Genomic DNA, 27,586 nt, shown 5'->3' on the forward strand with positions numbered 1-27,586 from the left:
AGAAATTACCCTCCATCTTTTTTCCACCGCTGGGGAATCATAACAGTTGATATGGCAGTTTGACTGGTCAAGGCTTTCAGAATGTAAAGAGTTTAATGAACAGCCACACATGTTTAACACAGAGCTGTACAAATGGCAGCATCAGGTTCATTTAGTCTGGTTTACTATGCAAAATATAAAGAACATCAGAAAACTTATCAAAAAAGAAAACGTGCATGTACATGTCAACCTTCAAACGCATTTACAAATACACATGGAAAAAACGATGTTGAAAAAAATCAAAGCAACCAATTAGAGATGAGGTATATCTAATCTCATATTGCTTCAGTGTAGAGAACCACCAGATGCATTGCAGGTCATGATTTGTCATTCGTTCTCAGCCCCCACCCACCTTGATGACCACCCCTAGAACAAACATCAGCAAAACAAATTCCAGTTGAGTTCTTTTAGGTTCTTAGGGCCATATTTATTAAGGTTTTCAGTGCTTTAGTGCTTGTAATCAGTTATTTCATATATCACTAGAATGAACCAACCAGGTGCTCTCAGGCGCAAACATTAAACATTTTAATCACATTTTAGGAACAAACCAGTCTGTGCATGCAAGCAGCTTTAGTAAATAAGGCCCTTAATCTGCAGCTTTAATTGAGTGGGCAAAGATGCTCCTGGTGCTACATTTTGCGTATAATGTAGGAATACCCATAATTCAGAAAAAATAAAAGGATTATAAGGACCAGAAAAAGTGAAATTAACAATATCTACAAAGAAATACACAAAAAAAAACCCCAACCAACTGGATGGCTTTAATTGGCTGGCGTGAGGAAAATTTAAGAAATACGCATTTAATGATACACACACTTGCATTTGAATGTTGCTAAAAGGTCATACTTCAATGTAAATTGTACTGAGGCTGTGAAATTGTGTTGACATACTGATATATGGAAAGTGCATCTGTAGATATGTTTACTGGAGGTTCTACTCCTCTGTGGGTAGGTCAGGGAGTATTGAGTGTTCTTGTGCAATGGCTGCCAGCTCTTTGAGGAACTCTGCATAGAGGAACATGGCAAACACTCTATTCTTGGACTGAGGCGGAATCTTGGGACAGGGCGGGAGAGACTTCAGCAGCCGTCCTGGGACGTGTCCATTCAAAAACCAGCCAACCCCATTCTCCTGCAGGATATCACGCTCTGGTGTTTTGGGGAAGAAAATAAAAAATAGTCAAACTGTTAAATGTCTATTCACAATTTCTTTAATAGAAATTGTCATGGAAAGGGACAAGCTATACAGAACAATGACAAAGATCATTCAGTCTAACGAGAAACTGAAGCGCTCTTGACTTTTGCAAAAATACTTATTTAATTCAAATGCTATTTACTTTGTATGGCCCTTAAAGGTCACAATGTCAGGATAGGCAATTAAATAAGTATATTTATTTTTTGTTGTCATGTTATTAAGTACCCCGTGACCCTGAGGGAGAAGCGGCTTAGTAAATGGATGAATTCCACAAAGAATAATGCAAATCACCCACTCACACTTTCTATAGCATTGTAAACTACGTCTAAAAACAAAATTTAAGTGCTATGATCTCTTATGTCCAAGCAACTGCAAGGCAGTGCTAGGACTGTTTCACACAGTGGTAAAAATTTGTAATTAAGATTTCAATGTAATAAACAGATATTGACACCTTTTTAAACTGTTATAATTTAAATCTGCTGTTAAAACTGTATAAAATAAGAAACAAAGTGTTGATATGTCCACCTGACACAGTTATGTATTATTAGTCAAGAGTAGTGTCGACTGCGTGCATAGTCACTTGCACACATTGCATTTCATGTCAGTTCGGATTATTTCAGTTAGCTAGTTTCTGCAACTAAAGTTGGCTTTACACTTTAGTTGCTTGAAACATACATGAAACTAAAATGCACTTGGGTTAATGATGCAAAGCGTCCTGCAAGTCATGTGAAGCTCTGCGGCAACAGTCTCAACTTTTTTCCATTCATTAGACTGCTAATAGTATAATCTATGCAGCCAGATTAATTGTCTGTTCTAAGTTATAAAGAGCAGAGACTCCTTTGGGGATCCAAAGTATTAAAATTATTATAGAAAAGGACTCCGAGAAGTGGTCCTCCATGAACTTGCAATACTTTTAGGACAGAATGGCAGCAACTGCTGCCACAGTTACTGTAGATAGATAGACAGATAGAGAGGGAGAGAGAGAGAGAGAGAGATAGAGAGAACAGATGTATAGATATACACTATATTGCCAGAAGTATTCACTCACCCATCCAAAACTTTGAATTTGTGTGTTCCAATCACATTTCCATGGCTGAGCAGCTGCATCCAAACCTTATATCACCAAGCGCAATGCAAAGTGTTGAATGCAGTGATGTAAAATGCCGCCACTGGACTCTAGAGCAGTGGAGACAGTGGAGACACTCCAGTGTTCTCTGGAGTGACTAATCACGGCTTGGCAATCCAATGGACGAGTCTGGGTTTGGCGGTTGCCAGGAGAATGGTACTTGTCTGACTGCATTGTACCAAGTGTAAAGTTTGGTGTGGGGTTGTTTTTCAGGAGTTGGGCTTGGCACCTTAGTTCCAGTGAAAAGAACTCGTAATGCTTCAGCAGACCAGGAGATTTTGGATAATTTCAGGCTCCCAACTTTGTGGGAACAGTTTGGGTATGGCCCCTTCCTCTTCCAACATGACTGCGCACCAGTGCAGAAAGCAAGGTCCATAAAGACCTGGATGAGCGAGTTTGGTGTGGAACAACTTGACTAGCCTGCACAGAGTCCTGACCTCAACCTGACAGAACACCTTTGGGATGAATTAGAGTGGAGACTGCCAGCCATGCCTTCTTGTCCAACATCAGTGTCTGACCTCACAAATGCTCTTCTGGAAGAACGATCAAAAATTCCCATTAACACACTCCTAAACCTTGTGGAAAGCCTTCCCAGAAGAGTTGAAGCTGTTATAGCTGCAAAGGGTGGGCTGACATCATATTAAACCGTATAGATTAAGAATGGGATGACACTCAAGTTCATATGGACGTGAAGGCAGACGAGTGAATGCTTTTGGCAATATAGTGTATAAATAGAACAGCAATGTCAACCAAGAAAGTGATTTAAAAACTTATTTAAAAAACTTGCAGATAACATAGAGCAAAATCATTGTTTCTGAATTGCTTTGTTTATGAGTTGCATGCAACTCATAACATGCATCTTGTTGCATGAAAGTTTGTAGCCAGCCTTACATTGAGCTACCACCAATTCTATCATTCTTTTCTCTGTGTAGCTCAATCTGAATTACAGGTTCTCCTACTATTACTAAATGGCAGTGGGACAGTAGGAATGTGACAGCGTGTCGTCAGTAATGTGTTCACAGCGTGGCGTGTGGTAGGTAGTGTGTCTCGACACGTGAGCTAGCCAGGGCAGAGTGTGTTGACTAGCAGCTGCCGACTTGATGCTCCTCAGATTAGTGCAATCTCTTCTCCACTAATCACCTCAATGATTTCAGCTCTAAAGCCTCATCCCTCCCCACATACACAAGGAAGACAAATGACTACACAGGCCGCCAGAGAAGAGAAAATTACACACACGAACACACAGAAATGCACTCTTTTTAATGTTTAAAATAATATTTACCTCTGTCTTTCAGGGCTTCGTCTTTGAGTAGCAGGTACTGAGCAGAATCTCTCACCATCTGAGCAAACTCAGGTCTAGATGCTACATACTGCTCAATCTGGCAACCTACAGACACCAGCACCTGAAATATGAACATATGTACTGTGAGACATCTGGAAGCTGCCTACAGTGACTAAGGCAGTGGAGAACTCTTAGAACCTTTTAGGCCTTCATAGAAAATCTATTGATTTCTATGAAATAAAAAAATACATTTCTGTCATTTTTAGCTTGTTTTTATTTAATTCTGTCATCATGTGTGATTACGTAACTTTGGGTTAAGGTCTTGAAATGCCCAACAGAAAACTAATCTAGTCTAATCTTTATGGAATCTCCATTGTATCTAAACAGATACAGTCTAAAAACTCATTTCTATTGGGTGGGCCTTCATGAGGTGAACCAAAGGCTTAACAGGTTACATAAACTACCAACATAATTAGGAAATCGCACTGGAATCTGCCAATCACATTTAATTAGCAGTGGGTAGAACCACTCAAGGCCTTCTAGAAGGCATAGACACTTCACTGAGCATGAACATGAGCAGCATCTAACCATCATTAGGTGTTAGAAATACACATTAAACGATACTTAACCATGTTAAACTCATACTAACATGTTCTTCAGATTAAAAATGACTGCTGACAGGCTCATGGTGTTCTAAGTTATGAGAGGAACATTAGCAGGGGAGAGCTGAACAACCTACCAGTTTGAATAGTGCATTTTTTTCATCCCCTCAGAATTAGAGGGTTCTATGTGTGTTCTGAGCAGTTTTGAGATATTGAGCTTGGAAGATTTTGCATTCTAAATAGCAGAACTGATATGTGGAACACGTCAATTTCATACATGAAAATGACAGACACCCTAAATGTATTCTAAATGTGTAATATCAAAATCCTATCGAATGTGTCAATGAGTTTATTGGAACAGGTCAAAAGCAGATAGAACCTTCTAATCCTAAGAACTTCCTGCTTCAAATTAAAAGGTTCTATCTGGCAAAACATGAAAAGCAGCAATGATTTTTAACAGTTTAGTCATAATTAGTTTTAAAACATAAAATAGTGGTGTTGCAGAGTGTCTCAGAAAGTTACATTTAATGTGTTATGTCATTTTTAAAGCATTTATTATATATTTTCTGTTTTAGGACAAATCATCTTTTTTCATATTCAAATAAGCATTGATTGATAAATTACATATAAAGGTCAGTGATAAATATTTTGTTCAAGGCAGAGGTCAGTTTTAGATAGAAACCATTTGTTTAAGTCTCCTTTAGCTTAGACAGAAACCAGCTACTGTAATAAACTGTCCCAGCGAGTAAGTGTAGTGTAACAGGTTAGTATAAAGGCATAAAGGGAGTTATCCAAGAGGACCGGTGATGTTTCAGCAGCCACTGAGCAGTGTGGCGACATGACAAGCGGAATCGATTGGTTCTCTTGTGTATATTCAAAGTGCTGATTGGCTCACAGATAGAACCATATAGCTCTAACTTAGAATCTGACTTTGCAGATAGAACCTTTTTGTTTTCTAGATTAAAAGTCCAAAAATGCATACAATTAAAAAACCACCTCACGTAATGTTAATAAGTTGTCACAGAATAAAATTTTGACAAAAATGTATGACAGATCCTTCCAATGTGATGTTTTATTTATCACTGTCAGCATCTAGCACCAGCCGTTCTACTTCTCAAAATCAAGTGGGTCCAAAAATGACCTTTTCTCTCCCTCTGACTTCGGAAAATGATGAAACTTGGAAACTATTGTAACTATCAATTTTTCCCTGAACATGTCAATTTTTCCACCGAACACATTTTGACATCCATTAAATGAAAAAATAGTTTTGGTGTGTCACTGAGAATACCAGCGAGTACCCAGTGAGATACAGTAGAGTTAGTAAGAGGCCTCTGTGTCATAGTGTGGGGTACCTGGTATAGCGAGCGGACGCTGGGCTGGAACACAGGCCGTGTGCTGAGGAGGAAGCAGCGCAGCAGGGGCTGTGGATACGACGCCATCTGTGCCAGAATCCCTGTCACGAGCAGGTTCACCTCCACAGAGTTCTCCAGCATGTTCTCCAGACGGGACAGCAACACACTGATGAAGGGACCTTATGAATGGAGTGAACAAAGTGAGTCCTCTGCTTCCCACCCAGAGGAAGTTCTGACCAGGCATCTACATGTTTCAGAACATTGAGAAAAGTAATCAAATGGCACAAGGCCTTCTACATCATACCTAATTGCGAAGGGATCTTAATGTTTATTTTTCAGTGTGTGGAAGTCATAAACATATATCACTATTAGGCCACATCTCTCTTAATCTGCCTTTACTTTATTCATGTTCAAGATCGTAAGCAAACGAAAGTCACAACTGCAACTGTGCACTGGACAGAGAGGTGAATAAAGCAGAGTTGTGAAGTGTGAAGATGTCTGAGTCAGGGTTTCTCAGGCAGTACCAATCAACAGTACCAATCAAAGGTCTGGACACTAGTGGTGTAATGATTCACAAAATTTACAATTCAACTGCATGTGATACGGTGTGCCTCGATTCAGCCAGGAGTCTACCTTATATGTTGTCATCGTTTTTTAACATTAGAGGTAGCCACAAGCTGATATTTTGTGCAGTGCTTTTTTCCTCGCTGCCCTCAATTTTGAGGTAATGAAGAAGCGCTATTTTCAAAGGAGGCAGGGTCTGCTATCATTGTGGACTTGCTTCGTTTGATTTTATTAAAATTCATGCAATATGATTATGCAATATATTACTTTACTTGCTCTAGTCTGTTGAATGTATTGTTTGATCTTGTGTATACTGAATTAAGAGGCTCGCACTGAATGATACATTATGATAGATATTGAAATTAAGCAATGACAAATAACTATCTTCAATTTCAGATCCCCCCTTTGCTTTGATGTAGCCTTTTGGCTGTTTGGTATTCTCTCCACCTGTCACGATCATCGCCACTGTTGCACAAAAAATTAGTATCTCTATTTTCAGCGTTCGTCATTCTTTGCATATATTAAAAAGTTTAGTAACACCTTGTGTCAAAATTTCCTGATGAAAGGACCAACACAAGGGGTGCAAATGAACTTATTATAACAATAATTTCCAATGCAAGAACATTTTCTCCTTAAAGTTACCATTTTGCATCCAGCTTGACCTTAACCAGCTCAATCCAACCGTCTCACACTATGTGTAGTTCTTTCATAGCATTTCTCTGAAGGCTAACTCACCTGTAAATGGGATGCCATGTTTCCTCCCATCACTGTCCTTGTGCTCCAGTCCTTCATTCCTCTCTTCATCATCTTCATAATCATCATTACCAAATGAACTGAAGTCCAGTTCCTCTTCTTCGTCATGCAGGAGTCCAGTTAGCCGCTGAAAGTGATCTTCGTCTTCTACTATGCTCTCTTCATCACCTCCCAAAGTACGGATAAGCTGTAGACACTGGGAAATAAAGTCCTGCTCTTGGATCTTGGATGGATCCTGCTCTTGCAAAGCAAGTTTATCATTCCAACACTCAACCTCTTCCTTGGCAATATGGCCATTTAATATCTTTAAAGATTCCTCTGGTTCCTGGTTCTTTCTATTATTGCTAGACACCAAAGAACTCTCAAGGCCTGGTTTTGGATTGTTTAGGATATTGCGCGTATTGTTCAATATGTTATTGTGCATTTGCTTTTGTATATTAATGTGTATATGATTCTGTGTGCTATATGTGTTAAGCTGGATTTTATTGTTCACTTCGTTTTGCGTGTGGCTGCGTGAATGGATGTGATTTGGACTCCGTTGTGCATTTTTCAAGCATGTCCTGCGGTCATCTTTCGTATCTTTCTGCGCAATGAGATTATAAACCAAGACGTCGTCTTGGAAATCCGACTCCTCAATGTAGGACCCCCGGATTAGCATGATAGCACTTTTCCGCATCTCTTGAATGTGTTTTGGGGGCTCGTCTGGAATATGGGAGTTCTCAGATATCTGCTGGTTGCCCTCTCCATCTGGAGCAGCATCATAACTATCATCCCATTCTAGCTCCAGCAGAGTCCCACCCCGCTCTCGCTCACAGGTCGAACTGGTTTCAGAGGGGGGTTGTGGGGTAGGAGGCTGGGGAGGAGGAGTGTTGAGAGGTGGATCCTGTTCTTCATCTTTTCCTCTCTCCTCCCCTTGCTCGCCCAACTCCTCCTCCGCCCAGTACTCGTCAGGCGTGGGGTTAAGTCCATCATAAGGTGCAGACCATGCCTGACATGCCTGGACACTGGTGCTGATGATGCTGCGTGCATCGTTCAGGTACTGGAGGTAGTTCTTGTCCATCAAGGGTTCTGAGTTCATCAAACGTGAGTGCCCCCCACTGTCCCCACCTGAGAAAAGGTCTTCAAGTCCTAGAAGGAAAGGTAGAATTATAGTTCAGTTTATATTAGAAATACTGCATACCCTAAATTGCAATCAGGTACTGTTACAATTTACAGTTATCCAATGAATGTTAAAAGAAAAAAATATTTAAAATAATAATATTATTTAAATATTAATTTGCAGTTTTAAGATGTGTATTAAGAAGTGTATTATCATTTTTAATAAGTAAGCAGAAGTGCAGATTTTATTATCATTTGACTTTGATGGAAAGTTTGATTGTGCATATATTCCCTTCATTTTGCTATTTGTATTGGCACTTTCCATTTTTGGCAATGAAAGATGAAGGCAAAAAAGATCAAATATGCAGACTCTAACCTGTTCATACACAATGGAAAGCAAAGCAGGGATGCACTGCCACCACTTATTCTCTTCAATACTGCTACTCGATCCTTAAGTACTGGCCTATAGCGAGCACAGATACAGATACTGTATCTAACCTAACTAAAGTCCTGATAGATATAAAATTTAATTAAATTTTTTTTTTATTTATATCTATGTTCTTTTGTGTGCTGCATTCTATATTGTATGCTTAAGAAAACCTTTTTGTGTTTATTCACCATATATAATTAATATTTACTATTATAAAATCAGTAAAAAGATTCATATTTAACAACTGGAATAAATATATTTTATTGTAAGCACCCAGCAATTTCTTTGGCTTTTTTGTGTCTTTGTGCATCTTGTTCATTCATGCTCAGAACTCCAGACTCAGTAAATTTCACCATCGTTCACTCGTTCAGTGGCAGCGATTTTCAGTAGTTTTCTGACTTAGTTGAGGCAAAGGACTGCAACATGCCACTGTTGTGTGATACAGCTGACCAGAGGCACATTGCAAGTGGGGCCAAAGGACACACTAAAGGCTAAATGAAAGCTAAAGGCTATCATTACACCAAAGGTCTGGCAGTTCATTCTATATTGTTTCTGTCTAATTCTGTCTAATGTTCACTCCCTTGAAAACCACTCAGACTAATGTTAACTTAGACTGTTAAGCTCTGTCTACTGGTGCACGTGCACGCATCAGCACATGTGTACATCAGAATTTGCTTTGTGGTGTCTGTCATAGACACTGGTATCCATCGACAATACGGATACTGCGTTTAAGTGCTAGTATCGGCACCGATACCAATACAGGTACTGTATCAGTATCAGACAATATTACATCAAACATAACTTAAATTTATCATGTAAATACCTATAGAAGATCAAGACATATATATCAAATAAAGCTTTCAGTGTTCTCAGAATAATGGACTGGCCACCCCAGACCTCAACACTGCTGAATGTGTTAGGGATGACTTGGATTATGAAAAACAGAAACTGCAATCAGCTTCTAAGACTGAACTGAAATACCCCTGCAGATTTCTCCTGAAACTAATAGAAATAATATATATGTAATAAATGTAATAAAAGCAAACTTTGCTTAATGGATATTTTGACTGTAAATAAAATAAATGAAAGGGTAGTTTTAGACTTTTGCGCAGTACTGTAACTACATAAATATATTTAAATAATTATGAAACGTAAATCAAATGTATAGCAAAAATGGCAATATTTACTCTAGATGCCAGACTTCTTAGAGTTAACAGGTCAGTCCCTAGTATTGATATTTAGGCTTGAAGAAAAATGTCAAGTTTGATGAGCTAGGAAAAAGGTTTTTATAGTCAATGCAACCTTAAAAAAAAAAAAAAATTACCCATGTTCCCCTTCAGCAGACCCTCAGTGACCTTGGACCAGAGGATGTAGTCTGGTTTAGGGGGCTGCGTTGGTGAGGAGCAGGGTTTGGGGATGAAGAAGGAGGGAGTAAGAGAGAGGAATGCAGAAGCACTGGAGGAGTAGCAGTCTCTCTCTCTCAGTCTGCGCCGTTCACTGCACAGCAGGTGAGTGCATGGAATCAGATACCTGTAAGAAGAGAAGGAAGAAGCACAGTATAAAGAAAACTGCTGGAAACATTACAGGAAGAAGGTAGAAAGGTAGAAAAGGTAGAAAAGGTAGAAAGCTGTTGATTGTTTTTGATAGCTTAACTGGGTTTATATGGTCATTCCAGGTGGTTGCTAGGGGTGATTGCTACAGTATTCCAGCTGGCTATTGGGGTGTTTTTTTGATGGTTGTCATTTAGTTGCTAGATCATTGCTATAGTATTGTTAGGGTGTTGCTAGAGCGCTGATATGTGGTTGCTAAGGTATCCAAAGTGGCTGCTACTGTGTTACTACTTCCATGTGGTTGCTGAGATGTTGCAAGATAGTCACTATGTTATTCCTCGTGGTTGATAAAGTGTTGCTAAGTCAATGTTGTGGCATCCCATGTAGTTGCTGAGGCACTTTCAAGTTAACTTAATAAGAAGAGCACTAATTAGTGGATGAACAAATCAACTGGGCTGTGAAGTGGAAGAGAAAGTGAAGAAAAATGATATTAAAGTTTTTACCTGAGAATAAGCTGCAGCATAACGTCCTCACAGTACAGACTAATCAGAGTGCGGAACAGAGCCAGAGAAACTGTACCCAACTACAGAACAAAGAGAAAAAGAAAAAGAAGCACCTCATATATTTAAACTTAAAATTGACTGACATTTCAAACTGATATTTGATGATGTATTTATTGTCCTTTGGAAGACCAGAATGTTTAGGTGGAGTTGAGCTATTGTGCTAAAACGTCTACATTTTGTTAATTTTATTGCATTTGTAACTCTATGGAAATATATGCTATATTTCTCCTTAATGCATATCCAGGTGGAATTAGTCACAATTTCTAGACTTATATATATATATATATATTTATCAGCTCTGGCAGACACAGAAAAGTCTGAGACCACATAAAAATCTTTGAATGACTTCATTTAAAGCTAAAAATAAATAATAGAAATTTTAGAAATTAAAAAAACTAATAAAATTAAGAATAAAAAATGAAGACAAAATATTCAAGGTTCTGCATTTGTAGGTCACTTTTAAGCAAATTTGTGACAGAGACCGTGTTTTGGCCTTTGTATAAAAAAAGCATGCCTTTTTTATTCCTTCATTGAAGCTCATGTTCAAATGCCTTTCAGGTGGATTGGTCTACACATCAGAGGCATTTGCACAAACTTTAGGAGTCCATGCCAACATGAGCGCACATTGTCGTTAGAGCAAAAGTGGGGGGGTCTAATTACTAAGAAATTCTGAAATTTATTATATTTCAAAGACTCTACTTTGCACTCAAATTGTCAAACTGATAGTATCATTTGCAGTAAACTTTGCAATAACTTAGAAAACAATGCAAAATCCATTTTTTGTTTACTGGTAGTCTCAGGTTTTGGACCCCACTGAAGGTGTATGAAAGGTGTTAGATATTGGCATCGAACCACAATTCCCAAATTGGCGTATCACTCAGTTATACACACACACGTGCACAAACCTGAAAGGGAGTGTTGATTCTGCTGACCAGTGTATCAAGGATATTTACGTTGTCATGGCGATGTCTGAGGATGAAGATGAGGAAGGTCTGGAGGAGGGCCGTGTCAGAGATGCTGCGCAAAAACAGCTCTAGATACGCAGTCGTCGTCATCACTTCCTCCAAAGTCAGCTGCACACAGCGCACAGCACACATAAACCAAACGGCTGAAACGTGTGTGTATGTGTGTGTGTGTGTGTGTGTGTGTGTGTGTGTGTGTGTGTGTGTGTGTTACATAAAACACAGAACGAATAAACACAAAATCCCACCTTATGTAACGCAGGAGCCAAGACTGGCACAAGGAAACCGTTGTAAATGTAACCAAGCAGCTGATCTCTGATAGAGGAGTGGGCAACCTATGCACACACACACACACACACACACACACACACACACACACACACACACACACACACACACACACACACATATATGAAATACGGTTTATTTTGCTTTTGTTGGATGTGATTGCAGACAAATAACTTATTGCATAGTATACTCCTATATATATATATATATATATATATATATATATACACACACTATATTTCCAAAAGTATTCACTCAGGAACAGGTGTTCCAATCATTTCCATGACCACAGGTGCATAAAAGCAAGTCCCTAGGCCTGCAGACTGCTTCTACAAACATTAGTGAAAGAATGTGTCGCTCTCAGGAGCTCAGAGAATTCCATCATGGTACCGTGATTGGACACCACCTGAGCAACAAGTCCAGTCATGAAATTTCCTCACTACTAAATATTCCATAGTCAACTGTCAGTGGGATTATAACAAAGTGGAAGCGATTGGAAACGACAGCAACTCAGCCACGAAGTGGTCGGCCATGTAAAATGACAGTGCAGGCTCAGAGGATACTGAGGCACACAGTGCCTCACACAGACGCATACAGACACAGGTCACCAACTTTCTGCAGAGTCAATCACTACAGACCTCCCAATTTCATGTGGCCTTCAGATTAGCTCAAGAACAGCGTAGAGAGCTCCATGGAATGGATTTCAATGGCTGAGCAGCTGCATCCAAGCCTTACATCATCAAGCACAATGCAAAGCGTTGAATGCAGTGATGTAAAGCGCCGCCACTGGACTCTAGAGCAGTGGAGACGTGTTCTCTGGATTGATGAATCACGCTTCTCCTTCTGGCAATCCGATGGACGAATCTGGATTTGATGGATGCCAGGAGAACGGTACTTGTCTGACTGCATTGTGCCAAGTGTAATGTTTGGTGGAGGGGGGATTATGGTGTGGAATTGTTTTTCAGGAGTTGGGCTCAATTTGTGACAAAAATAAAAATAAAGTGAAAACGCCTATTTGTCATTTCATTTTAGTCGTTATTCTGGTTTTTCACAGCCAAATCTAAAATGAAAAAGCTTACAGACAAAAGAAAACAAAAACTTCACTTTGGCTTTTCTTCATGAAACGCAGAATACGTGTCAAAACTAAAATCAAAATGCAAAATTTACTTTCTTATTTCTTTTTCAAAGCGATCGGCTGCAAATCTGACAAAATTAAAATAAAAAAGGCAAAATGGATAAATCAACAGCAAAGCGACAGTTTGTGATTCCGTTTTCTTCGTGGGCACGCTTTAAGTGTCAGAATGAAAAGGAAAATGAAAAGGAACATCAGCGCCACCTGCAGTTTTCAATTTATTTTTATTTTTGTCACAAACGGCTCGTGCTTATGTGAAAAATTTAATTGCAAATGAAGGCATCTCATTTCATTTTCAATTTTGGCAGGATATTTGCGCAGATGTTTGGAAAAAGAATGGCAAAAAGAGGTTTGCATTTACATTTTATTGTTTTTATTTTCATTTCCTTTTTGTCAGGATTTGCCTCCCATATTCCTGTTCCAACATGACTGCGCATCAGTGCACAAAGCAAGATCCATAAAGACATGCATGAGCGAGTTTGGTGTGGGAGAATTTGACTGGCCAGCACAGAGTCCTGACCTCAACTTAATAGCACATCTTTGGGATGAATTAGAGTAAATAAACACGCTCCTAAACCTTGTGGAAAGCCTTCCCTGAAGACTTGAAACTGTTATAGCTGCAAAGGGTGAGCCGACATCATTTTAAACTGCATGGATTAAGAACAGTATGACACTCAATTTCATATGCGTGCGAAGGTAGATAAGCGAATACTTTTGGCAATATAACATTAAGTACACCTCCTTGTTTGTATACTTTTTGTCCATTTTATCAGCTCCACTTACCTTATAAAGACTATTTGTGGTTCTAGATTTACAGACTGTAGTTAATTTGCTTCTCTGCATACTTTGTCAGGGGCAGATTTAGTGATTCTGGGGCTCTAAAGCCAAAATGAGTCCCCTGGACGCACATTTTTAAATTCGTTGAGATTCTGGGCTCCTGACTGCATTGTTGATAAATCCAGTATTTCATTTTGGGATTGTTGTAAGAATGTAGAAAAATAAATGAACTTATTTCCACATATTTATACTTAAAGGATTACATTAGGTGAAATTATCTCACTATACTGGAGGATTATTTGGAATGTTTTAAGACCAAAATAATCTGCTGATCTAGTTGAGATAATGCGGTACAGAGTAACACAGAAGTAAATAGTAATAGGTAACATAAACCCAGCATATCTAGAGAGGAGTACTTATCAACTTGCAATATAATATTTTTTTTTAATAATTACCAACAGTGGAGCTATCTGTACTGACATTAACGCAGCATCATTACTCTGTTTTAAATTAAAAAACAAAGTTTTGAGAGTGTAGCTCTTACAGCTATACAGTGTATCTAATCTGTGTTTTCATGGGGCCCTTGCCTATATTTGCCTAGTGCAAAACCCACCCCTGCACTTTGTTGTACCCCTTTCACCTTTTTCTTCAGTGGTCAGGACCCCCACATGACCACCACAGAGCAAGTATTATTTGGTTAGTGGATCATTCTCAGCACTGCAGTAACACTGACCACTGGTGGTGTGTTAGTGTGTGTTGTGCTGGTCTGAGTGGACCAGACACAGCAGTGCTGCTGGAGATTTTAAACACTCAGTGTCACTGCTGAACTGAGAATAGTCCACCAACCAAAATAACCAGCAGCACCCTGTGACAAAGAGTGTATATATAAGAAAGTGTGCTTAATGAAGTTGCATGTGCCTGTTTATTACCACAAAGCATTTGCACAATTTTTCTCCCAGCGATTTTATTCATTAGAACTGTTGATTCAGCTGCAGAAAGAAACACTTTGATAGCGTGTAAGTTAAAGCTTTATCTTTATCAAAGTAACCTAAAATTATCCAAGCTACTCAATTTAAAGAAAAAAAAACACAGCATGTTGCATTACATCCCTGTATGACACTTTCCCTCGTCCCTGTATGTGCGTCTCACCTTGCACACAGTGCTGCAGAAGTGTAGAGAATTGAGGAACTGAATGAGCGCAGGAACCTGCATCCAGTCCGCCTGCTCTAAACAGTGCCATCCTTCACTGTACACCTCTAACTTAGCAGGGAGCCAGGAATATAGACCACTCAGCCCTGTAGCCAACACCTACACACACACACACACACACATATTAGAAAAACATAAGATACACTCACTTATTCCACAAAATGTATCTGACAGTTGTTACTGGATAGTTACCTCCTTATATATAAGGCTAAACTGCTACAGGCTGAACAGGCAGATATTTGTAAACATCTTGGTTTTTCCTGACATCACAGAAACAATTAATTCAAAACAGGCTATTTTTGTAGCTAGGTTTTCAGACATGGAGTGTGTGCACACTGAGTGAACAGTACATTTTGACAATGTTTACACACTACATTGAACTCTTATGTCAAGAAAGTGGGCCATTTAAATATTGTGTAGCACTGTATCATCACATATGAAGGTATATACTACAGTTACAGTTATATTTATGGTAATAAATAAACATTACTCAGCACTGGTGCTATGACACTGAGTAATGTTTATTTATTACCATAAATAGTAGTTAGAATAGTAGTTAAAACATAGAAAAATGAGAAATTACAGTGTCTGACCTTTGATTTTTATTTACATTAACCAAACTTACAATCAGTCACATTCTGTTTTTGTGCTGTACGCTGTGAAAGCTAACAACTGTGGAATAATGAAATTCTTCTTCTAATTATTATTATTATTGTTGTTATTATATTATATCCCAACACAGCATTCTAACACAACAGTTTCAGCATTCCCTCACACATGGTCCTGTCTGCACATGGATTTATTTGGGTCAAGAGCATTGAGATAAAAAAAAAGCACTGAATAATCCCGCAGTGAAAAGCACTCAGTTTCTAAACTGCAGAAATCCCGTGACTGGGATTAAAATCCAGCTCAGATTAAGAGGGGGAGGGGAGGACGCTGCCATGTTGTTTTGTTTTTGTGATGAAATCACTCCATTTGCAGGTCACCAGTCTGTTGACTGTGTGTGTGTGTGTGTGTGTCTGTGTGCGTGTGTGTGTGTGTGTGTGTGTGTGTCTGTGTGCGTGTGTTGTTAGGCCTAACTGGGTGGGCACTGATTTCACTGGAATTTTAAGGCACACAGCCAGTGATTGTATTGAATCCCACAACATCTCTCTCTCTCTCTCTCTCTCTCTCTCTCTCTGTTTTTTTCTCTCTCCCCTGCTTTGTAAAGATTTTTGTTGACATTTCTTGACAGCAGTTTAATCATTACCTAAAAGTTTGTAATAATAATGACAGCTAAAAAATTACATAATTGTTATTTGTGCATTAATGAGTCTTATCATTTAAAACAATTTATTTAGTGACACACAAATAATTAAAGTATTTTTAAACATATTACATTTAAGCGTAATAAGCAATATTACGTTGTCGTATTTTGCGCTTCATAATGCTCCACACATTTTCAATGGGAGACGGGTCTGGACTGCAGGCAGGCCAGTCTAGTACCCACACTCTTTTACTACGAAGCCACGCTGTTGTAACACGTGCAGAATGTGGCTTGGCATTGTCTTGCTGAAATAAGCAGGACGTCCCTGAAAAAGACGTTGCTTGGATGGCAGCATATGTTGCTCCAAAACCTGCATGTACCTTTCAGCATTAATGGTGCCTTCACAGATGTGCAAGTTACCCATGCCATGGGCACTAACACACCCCCACACCATCAGAGAAGCTGGCTTTTGAACTTTGCGCTGAAAACAATCCGGACAGTCCTTTTCCTCTTTGGCCCAGAGGACACGACGTCCATGATTTCCAAAAACAATCTGAAATGTGGACTCGTCAGACCACAGGACACTTTTCCACTTTGCATCAGTCCATCTCAGATGAGCTCGGGCCCAGAGAAGCTGGCAGCGTTTCTGGGTGGTGTTGATTTATGGCTTTCGCTTTGCATGGCAGAGTTTTAACTTGCACTTGTAGATGGAGCGACGAACTGAGTTCACTGACAGTGGTTTTCTGAAGTGTTCCTGAGCCCATGTGGGACTATCCATTACAGAATGATGTCGGCTTTTAATGTAGTGCCGCCTGAGGGATCGAAGGTCACGGGCATTCAATGTTGGTTTTCTGCCTTGCTGCTTACTTGCAGAGATTTCTCCAGATTCTCTGAATCTTTTGATGATATTATGGACTGTAGATGATGAAATCCCTAAATTCCTCGCAATTGCATGTTGAGAAACGTTGTTCTTAAACTGTTGGACTATTTGCTCACGCAGTTGTTCACAAAGTGGTGAACCTCGCCCGTCCTTGCTTGTGAATGACTGAGCCTTTCAGGGATGCTCCCTTTATACCCAATCATGACACTCGCCTGTTTCCAATTAACCTGTTCACCTATGGAATGTTCCAAACAGGTGTTTTTTGAGCATTCCTCAACTTTCCCAGTCTTTTGTTGCCCCTGTCCCAACTTCTTTGGAACATGTTTCAGGCATCAAAAGTGAATATTTGCAAAAAACAATAAAGTTTATCCGATTGAACATTAAATATCTTGTCTTTGTAGTGTATTTTTTATTTATGTTTTACACAACGTCCTAATTGAATTTTAATCAGGTACATTTCAAATAACTTTTTTTCTCTACTTTAACAGTAGAATATAGCTGCTCAGCAACAAAACAGGCAAAGCTTATTCCACAAGCAGCAGAATGGCTTTTAATATCCTGCCACATTAATACAGAGTTGAACTAATGTGTGCGGCTAAGCGTGTGTATTTTAGGTCAGCTTTCAACATGTGTCAACCAATCATATTTTAGAACCAGAATGATTGGTTTTATAATTATTAATACCATATCCTTAACAGGGGAAGTTACATCATTGCTTTTCCAGCTCACCGACTTTGACCCAATATTGTCAACATAACACAGTGTCTAAGTAATCAGAATATAAGCCATTCACTATTCTCTCTCTCTCTCTCTCTCTCTCTCTCTCTCTCTCTCTTTAACTCTCTCTCTCTCTCTCTCTTTAACTCTCTCTCTTTAACTCTCTCTCTCTCTCTCTTTAACTCTCTCTCTCTCTCTCTCTCTCTCTCTCTCTCTCACTCTCTTTAACTCTCTCTCTCTCTCTCTTTAACTCTCTCTCTCTCTCTCTCTCTCTCTCTCTGTCAGAGAATGGCTGGACGTCACAGTGGACACCCCTCCCTTTCCTCTTTCCTGTGTAATTATATTAACACTGTTACATAAGAGCTTATCAGCTCAGGCTTTCCAGCATCACCAGTCACACAGCCTGCACTCCAATAAACACTTCATCAAGCAATCACTGTTAACACAAGAGGATTTAAACCACTCAACAACACTCAAAAACAACCTCAGAACCAGAAATTCCACAATAACAGCTTTGAGACTGAATCTTGTGCCTCAATATAAGGTTAGATTAAAAGGCCTCATAAAAAGGTAGCTGTCAGATGCAAGGAACTGAGGCTACTTTAGAAAGGGACAATATAGGCAGGTTGCCAAATCTACATATGAGGGATAAATGTTCATGCAGCTAAATTTGGCACATTGACATGCAAATTAATGTGTATTATTGCTGTTTAATAAACAAGTAGACAGTGGACACTTGTATAAAATATATTTAAAGGGCCCGTATTTACATTTTGCTTGTACTTTTTTCCTTTGAGCTCCCGCTTTTAACATTTGTATGGTCATAATTCATCTCTACATAACAATTCACCAAGTTCTTTTTATCCTTTACAACTACACAGGTTGTTTTTGTTTTGGCGCCTTTAAGAGTAATGTAAGATAAATGAGCTCGGTTGAGACTGGCTCTCTCATTCTAAAAGTAATCAGGGGTGAAACATTGCTTAAAAGTTCAGTGTTAGAAATTTGGTTTTCCATATTATGGGCACTTTAAATGAATTTTGACACAATGTTTTTACTTGCATGACCCATAGTCTTAATTGACCTGCATTAAATAGGGAGAAAATTAAAAAGGATCTTAAGGTCAAATTAATGTTAAAGCCCTAAGTTTACATTTCACCACTTTTTGACAACTGCAAAAAATGACAATGTTATAACTAAACTAAATCAGAAACTAAGAATTTAATGCAGCAGACTTTTGTACAGCCCTTAGCTTAGCTAAATATATCCTTTAAGCATTTAAGGTGAGATGCGTTTTTAAGATTTGAGATGCTGCTTTCACAAAGCATCTTAAAACTGAAAGGCTCTGCATGGGTCAGTCTCGCTAATGAAACAGCAAGCAGCCAGCATTCTGGATCAGCAAGTGTACTTCATGAACAATTCCTCTACAGTCAGATTTGCTGGCTTGTGTAAGCCCGCTGGTAAAGCCCCAATCAAGGACCACTGCAGCGAGCAGTTCAGTTTTCAGTACTGCAAAAAAAGGGGCTCAACAGGCCTACTTGAATGAGCAATATCTGCTCTCTCTTCAGAAACTTGGAGGCAACTACAGGCTGTCTCTTCTAGCAATTCCTGATTGTGGCCTTAAAGGAACAGTTTGAACACACCAGTCAAATTACGTTCTGTTGAAGTGAAAATAAGATGACACACTTCAGACAAAGTATAAAATGCATTTTAACTTTTCCAAAGGCCACATTTTATGTTATATTTTCCCCTCAACGTGTTAAATTCAGATTACTGTGTAAATGAACAGTAACTATGCTTTAAAATGTGCAAAAGTGTGTAGAGGTTGTGTTAACTTACCTTCACTTAGAAAAATAGACAGAACCAAAGAAATACATTTAATAAGTTCGCACCAAGCGAGATGTGTGTGAAAGGAGCAAACTTCTGACATTAAACCTGACTATTTAACTACATTTGGCATAAAGGGAAAATTGAGCACATTTGATTTTAAGCTGAAGCCATCAATACAATAAGGATGTCACTCCCACTCACCGGGCAGAAGTAGGTGTTCTGGGCGATGTGATCAGCCACGACGGCGTTGCGCGCCGACAGTGCCATGATGAGTGTGAGTGCGTCCCTGGCCTGCGCACCTACTGGCCCATCCCGGTGGACGAAGGGCACCAGCAGTGAGAAGAGCAGGAAGTTGGCGGCTCCCTGGTCCTGACTGCTGTGGAAGAAAAGCTCCAATACAGAGGCGTCCCGCGCCAGCACGAGGCACAGCTGGTGCAGCAGTCGCACCAGTTCTGCCTCCACCGCTGAGCCTGTGGGCCCTGTCGTGGAGGTTCTACTGGGCCCCAGAGCGCAAGAGGGCCCCACGGCGCAGGGGCTGGAGCAAGCAGACAGCAGCATCATGAGGGGTCTGAGAATGGGCTTGTGGTGCAATAGAGGCTGCCGCGCTTGGCCCACCAGCATCTCGTACATGCGCAGCTGCTCCAGCTTCATGTCGTCGGTGAACTCACGCCTCAGACTCCACAGGAACAGCTTCTCCATCACGTTCTCCACCACCACAAACTCCAGGATGGGGCCCATGGCTCCGCCTACGCCGCACTCCTCCTCCATCAGAAGGAAGAGCATGTGCTCCACATAATTCTGCACAGCACTTGCCTCATCACCAGGGATTGGGCCCAGGCGGCAGGCCGGCAGGCCAACACCACCATTGGTCCGTGTGGGGTCATGCTTTTCCAGGATCCGCAAAACCTTCAAAAGAGAGGAAAATGTACTGATTTACCTCCTAAACTTACATAACATTTCTCACTCTTGTTTAGCTACATAACCTACATCATAGCTTATACAAGTCTTTAATAACTGAATAATAAGTTTATAATTGTATGTAATAGTTAAGTTAAATAGAAAGCAAATGTTGCTAACAATGAATTAAAATGAGCGGCCACTAGTTGTCATAATACAAACTATACCATGCTAATCAGTGCCTACTACCTTCTGTTCATTATTAGCCACATGTGGTTAGTATCTTTGGTCAGTCTGATCCTGCCTGACTTTCTAGGTATTGTTAAAGTGATCGTAATTATCGGAAAAAAGGAAACACGGACTCAGAACGATAAATACAGAATGTAAACTCAATGTACCTGTAATTTGTTAAGTAATTAAATATCATTTATTATGTGTAAAAGCAGCAAACAGATGTAGCATTAAAATTCTCTTGCAAATGTATCAACTTCTAAAGAAAGGTCATTCTTAATAGACTACACTGGGCGGAATCGACCAGACAAAATGAATGTTTGGGCTACTAGACATTTTGGAAAATTACTGTTTTATATAGAACCTACAGATGAACTACACTGATGGTTTGAATGAATGAAGGAGTACCTGTGCCCAGTGGTTTTTAAAGACAATCATGCATGTCTCAGGATCCACACCCTTAAGGTTTAGGGCCCGGCCCCTGTTGCCAATGGAGACCACAGATGCCATCATCCTCCCGGCGTGTGGGTGGTGCTACACCATAATTATAAATAAAACTTCCGGCAGACGGCTGGCTCTGTTCCTTTATCGTCAAACGACAGCGGCAAGGCCAGATATGGAGGGAACGTGTTACTAATCACAGAGGGGGAAAAGGTGAAAGAAATCAAAACACACACCCATACACCCACACACACACACACATTTTCTAAGCCGCTTCTCCCTCAGGGTCGCGGAAATGTAAAAACAGGACTACGATAAAAACCTCCTTACACTATTAACCTAGACTACATTATATATTAGTTTCATAATAGTTACCTAACATGTGTTACTAGATAATAAGCCTTAATAACTGCACATTAAGCATAGTGTTTAAAGGATTACAGTGTTTTTCAACCTAATCTCTATCTACTTTATCTGTATTGTACAGTTGACCATCATGGGCAATAATTTTAACCTGGTCCTGTTTCTAATAAAAAAAGCAGTTGTCTTAAAATCCACTCAGTTTAGCTACTGCCTACTGGGTTCTGTTATAAATGTGTTTTGAGTTAACCCAGTTTCCATTCTTTTTTGAGTACAGGGATGATTCTGTCTGCGGTAATTCATTTTAAAGGTCCTTTAAGAGTATTCCTTAAAAGTGTTTCTTGCTAACATTGCGTTTTTGTTTATACTAAAGCCTTTCTCAGATCTAAGCCTGACTTCCTGGCTATCCCTCCGCAGATGCTAAGGCTCTTCCCTACAGGGTGGAGGCCCCGGTTCCGACATTCCCAACATTCCACAGCATTCCCCGGAATTCCTACCTCAACAAAGCCATGGCTGCAGGTGGAGTCCAGTGCTGAAAAAGAGCAAGAGAGAGAGAGAGAGTTACACACATGAAAAAACACAGAAATGGCACATTTTTCAATGAGTTGTGAAAAACGAAAGTTCTCTAAATGGGAGTAGCTCTATGAGAATGATGTGCAGAGCTGAAAAAGGTGTAAATGTAAATTTAAAAAATATTTTAGAGATTTCCCATCACTGTCTACTGCATCTGTAACATATGATCGGGTACCACCAATTATAACTGCCATATTTCCCTTTGTTAATGTAAAAAGCACTATAATGGATACCAGTAGGCAGTTGACTTCAGCATCTGCCCAGTTGCTTGTGTTATAAGTGAGTTATTATGAGGATATTAATATTAATATTTCATATGTATAGATGGCTTTGTTTCAGGGACAATAGTATGTTGACAGATTATACTATGCTCTGAAAAGTGTATTTTTTTTGTTTAATCTCAAACCTGGGGATGGGAGTGGGGGGTTAAGACAGATAACAAATCCATCAATCTGTGAACTAAGCTGCAGATCTCTCTCTCAGTGTGTATCAGTGAGAGAGAGGGGGAGAGAAAGAGAGAGAGAGAGAGAGAGAGAGAGAGATGTAGTGAATCTGCCCTGATTTCCTGAGATAAAGAGGATTGTTTTTCTCATTTTGCTCTGAGAGAAAGTGAGGTTGATCAACAGCAAATAGAAATGAAAGTGAATAAAGCAGATAGATGTCAATACTGGAGAAGTATTGTAGCTCCATAAACTGCTCTTTTAGTCACTTAAAAAGGCAATAGTTTTGATTTATGAATTCTATTCCCTGTCACTTTTTTGGTTTAAACTTACTGAGTTAAACTATTTTGTTGAAAACTAAAAGGAAGCTTAAGCCAAGCTATACAACATTTGGTATTTTTAATTTAAGCAAATGTCTCTTGATGCTGCTATGATTCTGATGTTATTGTGCATCCCTATTTGGCTTCTTTAAGCCTTCTTTGTTATCTAAAATGTGTATTAAAGTTATGTTTTGGCTTGGTTCAGTTGTGGACCTGAATATCTAACAGCCTATACAGCACAGTTCAAGACAATCTAACATACCTGATCCAGCTAATCAAGGGTTAAAAAGCATCTGAACACTAGAGTCAGGTGTGCAAGATCAGGGCAGGAGGGTAAGATTTGGGCCCGTCTGCAGAGCTTATTAAAAAAATCTGAACATACAGTTCTATTCAAAAATAAATTTTCAGTATCAGGATAAAAAAGTAGAAAACATATACGCTATACTGCTGAAAGCATTCGCTCATCTGCCTTCACATGCATATGAACTTGAGTGACATCCCATTCTTATTCCATAAAGTTTAATATGATGTTGGTCCACCCTTTGCAGCTATAAAAGCTTCAACTCTTCTGGGAAGGCTTTTCACAAGGTTTAGGAGTGTGTTTATGTGAATTTTTGACCTTTCAGAAGCGCATTTGTGAGGTCAGACACTAATGTTGGACGAGAAGGTCTGGCTCACAGTCTCCGCTCTAATTCATCCCAGACATTTTCTGTTGGGTTGAGGTCAGGACTCTGTGCAGGCCAGTCAAGTTCTTCCACACCAAACTCACTAATCCATGTCTTTATGGACCTTTATGGACCAGTGCTTTGTGCACTGGTGCGCAGTCATGTTGGAACAGGAAGGGCTCATACCCAAACTGTTCCCACAAATTTAGGAGCATGAAATTGTCCAAAATCTCTTGGTCTGCTGAAGCATTAAGCGTTCCATTCACTGAAACTAAGGGGCCGAGCCCAACTCCTGAAAAACAACCCCACACCATAATCCCCCCTCCATCAAACGTTACATTTGGTACAATGCAGTCAGACAAGTACCGTTCTCCTGGCAACCGCCAAACCCAGACTCATCCATCGGATTGCCAGACGGAGAAACATGATTAGTCACTCCAGAGAGCATGTGTCCACTGCTGAGTCCAGTGGCAGCGCTTTACACCACTGCATTCGATGCTTTGCAATGCGCTTGGTGATGTAAAGCTTGGATGCAGCTGCTTGCCACAAAAACCCATTCCATGAAGCTCTCTACGCTGTTCTTGAGCTAATCTGAAGGCCACATGAAGTTTGGAGGTCTGCACGCTATGCGCCTCAGCATCCGCTGACCCCACTCTGTCATTTTACATGGCCTTCCATTTTGTGGCTGAGTTAATGTCATTTATTTTTCCACTCTTCCAAAGTTCAGTCTTAGGAATTGGTTACATTTTCTGCTTCTCACAATCCAAATAATCTCAAGCACATTCAGTGATGCTGAAGTCTGGACAGTCCATTGGTCTGAGAACAACAGCAGCTTCTTTGTTTGATTTGCAATTTTGAATCTATTCTCTTTTCTAAGTACAGGATTCTTGATGGCTGCTCGTCCTTTCACACCCATACCGCTGAGCTGTGGTCTCACAGTAGAAGGATGGACAGAAATAGCTGTGAATTCCTTCAAATCTGAAGCTACAGTGGAGCTGGGACCGTTTTTGTGGTTTGGAAGGTCTTGAACGGGCATCTAATTCGATCTATATCTTTTAATAATCTATTGACTTACAGTTTTGGAAATGCTTCTTTTTTCATTTATTTTCCCCTTCACTATGCAAGAGAATATATCTGATCTCCTCAGAAATATTTCCTGACTAATTAATGTCCTGTTCTAAAAAGCAAACTGGTAAATGAATAAGTGAAGTGGTCTCTGACTTTTGCACACTACTGTATAAATTGAGAGAACTTCTTATTTAAATCTCAGTCAATACAAAAGTTCAAGTTTGCTTTGAAAAGTTTCAAGTGTTTTTTTTCTGGTAATCTTTTTATTATTATAATTTTCCTCTATTTTTACACACTGCTATGGATTATCAGTTACATTTCTGATAGGTCAGCCAGAACACAAATGTTATGATGACAATATGACATAACTGTGCTGAAAACTTTCCTCTCAAATAAACACTCTGTATGCCCAGTAGGCCACATTTTACACCCAAACAGAAAATAACCTTCACTTGCACATCATTTGACCTTAACAACGTTGACAGAACATTGGCACAACATTCAAAGTGGCCATATCATGGAAAGCCAAACTTTCCTTTCTTTCGATGTTAGTATGAAAAATTGGTATAGTTTCAAAACATATGTGAAAATATGCTGTGAAAACAGCCTGTTTTGAATTAAATGTTTCCGTGACATCACAAAAACAAGCACATCTACATATATCAACCTATTCAGCCTCATCATCTCCGCTCACTCACAATGACGATATAAGGAGTGTTTCAGCCCACACTGCTTTTTGAATGAGGCACAACTGCCAATCAGAACAGAGCTCATTTAAATATATCAGTTTTAAAGGCACAGTAACAAAAACTGCCTGTTTAATTCTAATGGGTAAAGAGAGGTTAGCAAATGTGCCTCTAAAAAATAATTATGACTGATTTAGTACATAAAACCACTTAAACATTAGAAAAGGACTTCAGTTCATATTTACTCATTTATTAGACCGAATTTATTTTTAGACTGGATACTTCTGTACTCCTACTCACGTTGTTTTGGGGAGCTACTTTAGTATTTCATTGCATGGTTCTAAGCTACTCTACTGTTCTATGTGTATTTATAGTTACACGTGGTTGCACAGTTATCCATCGGCACTGTGAGCATACCTGCCATGTATGAATGACTTATCACGTGTTTCATTATCCATTACATAATGTTATTAGTCATTGATTTTCTCAGGCTCCTGCGGGGGCAGAACAGTAATCTAGCAGCCATACTGTAAAGTCAATACTAGTAATACACATTGTTTATATATATATATATATATATATATATGTGTGTGTGTGTGTGTGTGTGTGTGTGTGTGTGTGTGTGTTGTGTGTGCGTATAAACTTTAAATTCACCTTTTAAGCCATTTTCTGTTACACATTGTTTTTAAAGGCCTGTACGTTGTTGTAATTGTTCAGTCCATTTTTATGGTTTAGCCACATATCATTTAACATTAATCAAATAATCATAGAAACAAACGGTAGATTCCTCAAAGGCAATACACTGTTGTTTATATACTGGTAAATCTTACGTTGGGCCTTCATGGCCCTACACGAAGTCTTACGGGGAATTCCAACAATTCAGTTCAGCCGCTGTGATGTAAACAAAGTTATTAAGAGTTTGATATGAAATGGTTAATTGCAGAGAAACTTCCTGACCCTGATTTCTTTACAGTGGCGGCGATAGGCACCAGGAGTCACAATGTCTACACCACAAATACAGCCATTTTATTTATTATCCAAAACCACTATTGTCTTCCAAGTTTTATATGTAATGTTTATGATGGCAAAATGGCAAAAAATCTGAAAAATAAGTAGGGACTATATTTCCTTGCGTGCCCTGCATGTACCCCTCCGCCATGAATGGATTAAGATGGATTAACGAGACATTGTAGGTTAAAACTTTATCACAAACTATCATAAAACAATCTCTGAGGGATCAGGCTGAGTATTCATAACCATTTCTGTGAGATGCCTTTCAACTCTTCAGGCGTCTAGTTCCTATCACCGCCACTGTGAGCAGTTCTGACTGTTTCTCTAGAACTAGCATTTCACACAAATCACTCTGAATGACTTTGTTTACATCTGAACCATTTAATAATGTATACATTTTCTAAAAAATGGTTCCCATTTAAGTAATGTCACATTACCTCCTGTCACACTTGTTTTCAAGACGAATGGGCCGTTGCTTGGTGGCTATTTTAAAGCAAGTTGACAGTTGTAGCTCCTCAGTTAACAGTTCACGAAGCAGACTAGCCCTGCGTTCACAGACACTGGCTCTGGCTTGGCTTTTAAAATCGCAGAATAATCGATTAATAGAGTTCGCCTCAGGAATCCTTCTTACATTAAACTCGTGGCTTTAGCCACTGTTTTCGTATGGCTACAGTAGTTTTTAAGGAGATAAACCTCCATAGATACTGATGAGCACATTTTAAAGACAATAAAAAACAGCCGAAGCTTCTGATTCGAGTAACTGCCTTTTAAGGTGGAACTGAATATTCGATTTCAACCAACTTCAGCTTCGAATAAAAAAAAGTTTAAGGGGAATAAACGAAGAAATTTAATCCGGTGTCCGTCCAGTCTTACCTGAAAATCTGAAACATTCCTGAAGACTCATAAAAATGTCCATTCAACCAAAGATCCAACTGATCAGCTGAGGAAACTCTGCATAGTTGTCGAAATCCGCCACTTTTGGGTTAAAAACAACTCATGCTTCCGCTTATTTTCTCTGGAGCAGTCTGGTCTGGTCCAGGCTTTGCATCAGCCCGGGTTAGTAATCCTCCGGTCACACAAGGTGCGCTGGGACTCCCGACTGAGCTAAGCCCCGCCCCTTTACACACACTGACCAGTGGTCTTACAGAGAGCTGCCTTGGGGGGGGGGGGGGGGGGGTTGGGGGGGGGGGGGCTGTTCTGAGTTATTTGTTACATTACAAGCAGCCTAAACATTTCTGACAGGTCTATTTCTTTTACAGTTCCTTCTGTAGACAAACACAGACAGTCTGGACTATTGAGACATGAC

General features: G+C 39.6%; 1 protein-coding gene across 2 annotated transcripts; it reads right to left on the bottom strand.

The window, feature by feature from the left end:
• Positions 1–58: 58 nt before the first annotated feature.
• On the bottom strand, positions 59–27,335 carry LOC108435578 (protein FAM160A1). 2 transcript variants are annotated; one of them, XM_017711517.2, is made up of 13 exons: positions 27,154–27,335; positions 22,015–22,049; positions 21,125–21,349; positions 19,790–20,494; positions 14,859–15,017; positions 11,761–11,847; positions 11,504–11,623; positions 10,491–10,570; positions 9,762–9,967; positions 6,892–8,037; positions 5,593–5,771; positions 3,639–3,759; positions 59–1,184 (listed from the first exon to the last, which is right to left on the bottom strand). In XM_017711517.2, the coding sequence occupies exons 3-13, from the start codon at positions 21,227–21,229 to the stop codon at positions 973–975; spliced, it is 3,120 nt and encodes a 1,039-aa protein (XP_017567006.1). In that variant the 5' UTR covers positions 21,230–21,349; positions 22,015–22,049; positions 27,154–27,335; the 3' UTR covers positions 59–972. The 2 variants fall into 2 exon arrangements, with proteins under 2 accessions (XP_017567006.1, XP_017567005.1); XM_017711516.2 differs by having other exon boundaries at positions 11,456–11,623.
• Between the last annotated feature and the right edge of the window lie 251 nt (positions 27,336–27,586).

Source organism: Pygocentrus nattereri, chromosome 9, assembly GCF_015220715.1.
Source record: "Pygocentrus nattereri isolate fPygNat1 chromosome 9, fPygNat1.pri, whole genome shotgun sequence".
NCBI classification, from domain to species: Eukaryota; Metazoa; Chordata; class Actinopteri; order Characiformes; family Serrasalmidae; genus Pygocentrus; species Pygocentrus nattereri.